Source organism: Petaurus breviceps, unplaced genomic scaffold (assembly GCF_028583685.1).
Source record: "Petaurus breviceps papuanus isolate PSGF00001 unplaced genomic scaffold, PetGlider_PUasm1.0 90903, whole genome shotgun sequence".
Lineage (NCBI taxonomy): Eukaryota > Metazoa > Chordata > Mammalia > Diprotodontia > Petauridae > Petaurus > Petaurus breviceps.
Window position 1 is genome coordinate 10,034,479 of NW_027187376.1, and position 6,000 is coordinate 10,040,478.

At 36.4% G+C, this 6,000-nt stretch overlaps 1 protein-coding gene across 4 annotated transcripts in view; it reads left to right on the forward strand.

Annotated features, from left to right (window-relative positions):
• The window catches only part of MYL1 (myosin light chain 1), a 32,686-nt gene extending 28,739 nt beyond the window's left edge, over window positions 1-3,947 (forward strand). For all 4 annotated transcript variants that reach the window (XM_069075223.1, XM_069075226.1, XM_069075225.1 and 1 more), the window contains exons 6-7: window positions 1,255-1,297; window positions 3,614-3,947. In XM_069075223.1, coding sequence (XP_068931324.1) covers window positions 1,255-1,283 — 29 coding nt within the window. In that variant the 3' untranslated portion in view covers window positions 1,284-1,297; window positions 3,614-3,947. The remainder of the gene's footprint in view (window positions 1-1,254; window positions 1,298-3,613) is intronic.
• The last annotated feature ends 2,053 nt before the right edge of the window (window positions 3,948-6,000 follow it).

Genomic DNA, 6,000 nt, shown 5'->3' on the forward strand with positions numbered 1-6,000 from the left:
TTTTCAGGCTTATGATATTTCCTGAACTCCTCATCTATTTCTTCTTTTTGTAGAAGTACCAGTCCATAGTACATTCTGATGGCAAAATCATTTCTCGAAATGCTGATACTGTGCTTTTCTTCCCCAAGTTCATTATTTTATTTTCTCATAAAAGCATATCTTCTTAATATATAATGCCATTTTATTTCCCACCCCTTCCCAATAGCTTGTCAGATCATGTGAATACGATTTACCCCTCCAGAACCATATTCTGATCATGAGTCTTCTCTCACCAAGGCTGTGACAGCCTTGAGAGATCAAATTTGCATTCTAATTCACTTCGTCTTGTTATTGTTCCTGTTCAGTCATTTCAGTCCTGGGCTCAATCTGTGATTCATTTGAGGTTTTCTTGGCAAACATACTAGAAGCAGTTTGTCATTTTACAGATAAGGAAACTGAGGCAAACAGGTTCAGTAACTTGCCCAGGGTCACACAGCTAGTAAGTGTCTGAGGTTAGATTTGAACTCAGGAAGACACAAAGCCCAACACTTTATCCACTAGCTGCCTCTCACTTTACCTCATTTGTTGCCTTTATGTTTCCTTTTTATGTATAGACATTCAAAGCTATGTATGTTACAACTACTAGCTCCTCCTCTTTATTTTCATCTCCTGTAAAAAATCTGAGTAGCTCAGCTGCTTTTCTTGCTACATTCCATCTACTCTTCACCACCATATCTGTTTGGTGCATGCACACAGGTAGTTTTCTCCTTCCCCCAGCCTCCTCGGCTTTTCAATTTAAAGCCCTTTTGATTAGATTTGCAAGGCATAAGGCAATTATATTCTTATCAGGCTTTCTTAGGCATACTCCAGGTGTCTTGTCATTTCTTTATGCTAAGCCATACAACAGAAATTCAAATCCCATTATCAGATGCCAGCTGTTCATTTTGGTATTAACAACCTTTCTATAAATATATTTTTTGAAACTCTATAACTTTCTGAAATGTGCCTGGATTAAAACATAACATATATTTTAAATACATGTATATGTCTAAGATTCACCAAGGCTTGTATTCTAAGGATAGTAAGCTTGGTAACTGTCTGTTAACATAAAAATAAGGCCAACTTGGGAAATTGAGTCTGACTAATGGTAACAAATACCAAACCGCTGAACTTCCTAGTCTCATAGCAGAAAGTAATTAGAATTTAGCTGATTGTGTATGAACCTTTTACAAAACTTTAGTAATTCTTTAACACTATATTTGTATTATTCCACAGCCTTTGTCAAACACATCATGTCCATATAAATGGAACTCTCAAGGTAAAATAGCATGCCTTTAATCTGCATGATTTATTTGACTTTGTCCTTTGTTTGAGGATTGTGTCTCCTACAGATATTATTAAGTTGGTTCCAATTAAGAGCCACTACCCAAAAATACTGGCTATTTGATACAATTATATTTTGAACTAGAGTTTGAATTTGTGTCTCCCTAAAAATATATTATTTTTTCTTTCCTTTACATTCCTTAGTTTTCACCTTACAAAATGAAGCTTGTGTTGGCTAATGTCTTTATTTAGAGCACAGTGCCACAAAAATCATGGATTCCATACTGAAGTAGTTCAGATAATTTGGTTGTAGCCCCAAACTGTGCCCACACTGACCAAAGGCTTTCTCCTCCTTGCCAAAAATAAGATATCTAATTGGTCATCAGGCATACCAGCTTAAATACATGACAACTATTTAAAAAATCAAGCAAACCCTAAAACATTAATCATATATGGGTGTGTGTGTGTGTGTGTGTGTACACAAAGTCTAGAAACAAATATATGAAAGACACTGGTTGATATGTCCATATCTATATACACAAAGTACATCCAGTCTAGAGACAAATGTACGAAAGACCCTGGTTGATATGTGTGTATATGTACTATATATATAGTGCCCTGTTCCTTCCCTTGAGGCTCTTATAAAGGGTTGGGGCTTGGGGTAGGGAGAGAAGTGTTACATACACAAATAACTAGCATCCAAAATAATACAGGCTAAGTGCATAAAAGCTTATCTTATTGTTGATAGATCAGTAGTGCTTTCCTCCCCTTTATGAAGGATGGTAGGTAAAGGACAAGATTGGAAGCTTTTTAAACGCTAAGTACTTCTCAGTATCCAGTACCTTTTTGTTTCTTATTGAATTTAACAAGCATTTTATTAAGAGCCTTCTCTAGGCCAGCCAAGGCATTTAAGTTGATAATACAAAGACACCCAAGGCACTACTATCCTTGAGGTCTATAGGCTATGTTAGAGCAGGAGAAATAAGATAAAAAGGCAAATAATGATGCCACAGGAGAGAATGGGAGCGTTAGGTGAGTGGTACAAAGGGGCAATTTTCACATGCAGAGAGGAAAAGACACTGTCTCTGTTTGGAATGGAGGGGAAGGTGGCATTTGAGCTCAGTCTTGACAGATAGGTAAGATTTAAGCAGGGAGATGAGTAAGGATAACATTCCAGGAAAAGGGAATTGGAGGAACAAGGTTTCAGATTAAAGGGAATTAACATATGCTAATTAATAAAGAAGCCTCCATAAAAAGTTATGGTTATATCCTAATATTAAGAGTTACATGCCCTAAATAAGCTTATCAGAATTCAATGGATTATTCAAAAGAAAAAAAAATGAGGGGCAGCATAGCCTAATGGATATTGCAGGACTTATATACATAAAGACTTGGAATCAAGTCTTTTATCTGATACATACTAGCTGTATGATGGTTGAACAGTCACTCAACCTCCCTCAGAGCCCATTGGCAATTTTAAGATTACAAGTTGCAGATGAATTAGGGATCTGTATTGGTAGAAGGAATTTCAGCACTAGGAATTAAATTAAATAACTAAATCATAGGCCTGGATGAAAATCAAAACCATTATGAAGACCTATCAGTGCCCTAATAGCTACTCGTGTCTGTAATGTACAAGGTGGAATCACAGCCCAAGATTATGAACTTCCAAGAAGCACTAATTTTATAACCAAAAAGTCCCTGTTACCATGTCTAAGGTACATTCCTGTTATCCTCCCGAAGTCACATAATTACCTATGTTTCATTCATTACAATATAATTATCCCTTCCACATCACAGCGATTAGGAGCATGGTGTCCCCAAGTTCTAGAAAATCCATGTAAAATTTTTGGCCCTCCCTTTGTATACCAGAGAAGTCTGAATTTTTTCTTTTTATTTTAAGGGGTGTTTATAGTACCTTATTGTAAAATTTAGGTTAATATTTTACAAGTCTATATACATATTTTGTGCATTTCTGAGTTTCTGAACTTTTTCTGTGTCATTTGCAAAACTCCCCCAAAATTCCCATTTAATTTCTTATTCCCCATGATATACCAAAATGGCAATGGGAAAAATCACACTGTGTAAGGGATAACTGTAGAAGTTCCTCGAGGGCAGGATTTGTTTTTTACTTTCCCAGAATCCCCAGCAATCTCCAGTGCCTAGCACATAGTAAGCATTTGTTGATTTTTAAAAACAAATTACTTTCTCCCCTATTTTCAAGAAAGTCAACCAATTTTTGCTTTTTTTTCCCTGTGATAGAAAAAAAAGCAATACAAATATAACTCTATTTTTTTCCTCTTCTTAACAGAATAAAGATCTCTGTGAAGACTGACTGGAAACTAAGTCATGAACTTCAGGAACATTCACATTCAATTCTCCAGATCAGTTGACCAACAAGGCAGGAAAAACAAAGGAATTTGGACTATACTGAAGGCCTCCCCAATTTTTTTATGTACCTTTTGAGTTTCCTTTGAATCCTCAAGTTACATTTCTACTGCACAAGTCAAATGTTTGCAGAAGCAAACAATCTGACAGTTTCTACAGGTCTCAAGTCTAAGTTATCTTTCTTTCCATGCTATGCACCATGGGTAAATGTGTACCCTTGAAGGAATCTAACTATCAATAAATCACTTTGGTCAGTCTCTGGTGGGGACATTGTTTTTGTTTTTCTTGTCATGATCTGAAGACAAAGAACAAAACTGAGGTTTTTTTATTCCTTGAAATATACAGAATAAGGTTTCTATCAAGCCTTTTCTGGAAGGGCAATTCGTTTTTATCTGAATCTCTAAAAGGAAAAAGAAAACTGGGGCAAAGAGATACAAAGAAAAGGTAGCTCAGTGTCATGCCTCCAGTGGCAAAGTGAAGTTTTATATGGAAGTAATTCAAGGTCACTGATAACCTGGAGATGTCTTCTCCCTTCTAGGCTAAACTTAAGGGGGTCATGGTAGTGGGTTTTCCAGTATTTGAAGGTGTCATATAGAAAAGGGGGTTACACTTGTTCTTTATTTCCATAACACAGAACTTGGAGCAATGGGTGGAAATTTCCACTCAATGTAAGGAAAAACTTCCCAAGGGTATTATCAAAAAGTGAGTAGGTTTCCTTTGGAGATGGAGGAATCTCTTCTACATGAAGTCTTCAAGCCAACACTGGACATTTACAGGGGCAATTCTTGGCCAGATATAGGCTATATCAAATGGCTTGAGCCCATCCAACTCTGTTTACAAAAGAATTTTCATTTAAAGTATCCAAACAACTAAGGCAAAAGTAGATTTCTTACATCTTGTCTAAATAATGCTACCATGTGCCTTTTTTTCTTTTTTTGCTTTGCCAATTAAGTTCTAGACCTCTTAAAAGTTCTCAGGAGCTTTTTATCATTCTTATTGTCCTTGAGAGATACATTTTAACATATATCTTCAACTATTTTCTCTTTCTCTTGTTTCTTATTTCTCCTCCTCCTCCTCCTTCTTCTTCTTCTTGTTTTTCTTTCTTTCTTTTCTTCTTCTCCTCCTCCATGACTGTCTTTTTTCTGTCTGTCTCTGTTTCTGTCTCAGTCTCTGTCTCTCTATCTCTACCCTCCCTCCACCACCACCGACAAAGGATATTATGGTACAAAAGCTTATTATTTCATTCATCTTTAACTCCCTCTCATGATATGTTTTTGTTTCCTTCTTTAGCATGGAATCAGCTTTTGAAATTTAATAGTTTGAATACTTAGAACAGCTGAAGTGATTAATGGCTTCCCAAAAAGGAAATGTCTCCATGACATCTGGGATTATAGAGCTCTAGAAATCACTTTCCTGCATTTGTCTCTTTGGGAGCAGCTTTTTTCCTACTATTTGGGCCACCAGCCAACTTGGTGTTCCTACCTTTGATGGTAATTGCCCCCAGGTTTTTGTGGTCCTTAAATTTCAATGTGCACTATACTGTTGTGGCCAGAACATTATTGGAATGTGAAAACAAGTTCATAGGAGTGGTTCAAATAAATTAAAGTATAATTGGATAAAGAGGAAGAAAAATTCATTTTGAGAAGCATCTGACAAAAAATGGCTGATAAGAAAGTAAATCCCACTCCCTACACAGCTCTGTGGACTTTTAATGGGAACATACCAGTGGCAAAAGACCCATTCATTAGGTTTAAAGTGTTTACAAAATGTCTCCCATGCTACAACCTATTCTACAACTTCAATCAGAAAGCTGTGCTATCTATTCAGGTTGCAAATTTAAAGGTCTCTAGTTTTAGATATAGTCCCTTGTCCATTGAGACCTTATAAAACTTCATTAATCCCCCAGTGGAGCAACAGCTTGTGCTATTACTGGGTGACCTAACCTTATTAAATTACTGGATCTGAAATAGCCATAACTCAAGCAATAGCAGGTGCATCCTAGAGGAAGGGTTGGGACACTGATGATAATTTTTAACATCGACACCAGCTGGAGCAAATGACAGGTGCTAGGCTTCCAGTTCTTTAAAAATATTTTTTAACTCTTGGTGAACAGGCAAAAATTTTCTAGTGTCTTTGAAAAATGTCTTTGAGGATTGAACAAGGTCCCTTCTAGTTCTGAAATTATGTGTTTTTGTGAAGGAACTTTCAGGCAATAAAAAACTTACTTGCTACTTCTTTAAAGGAAAGAATATCACTTAAACCTTTCTGGTCCTCAGTATCTTTAACTAAAATGAGTGTGAGATGACCTCC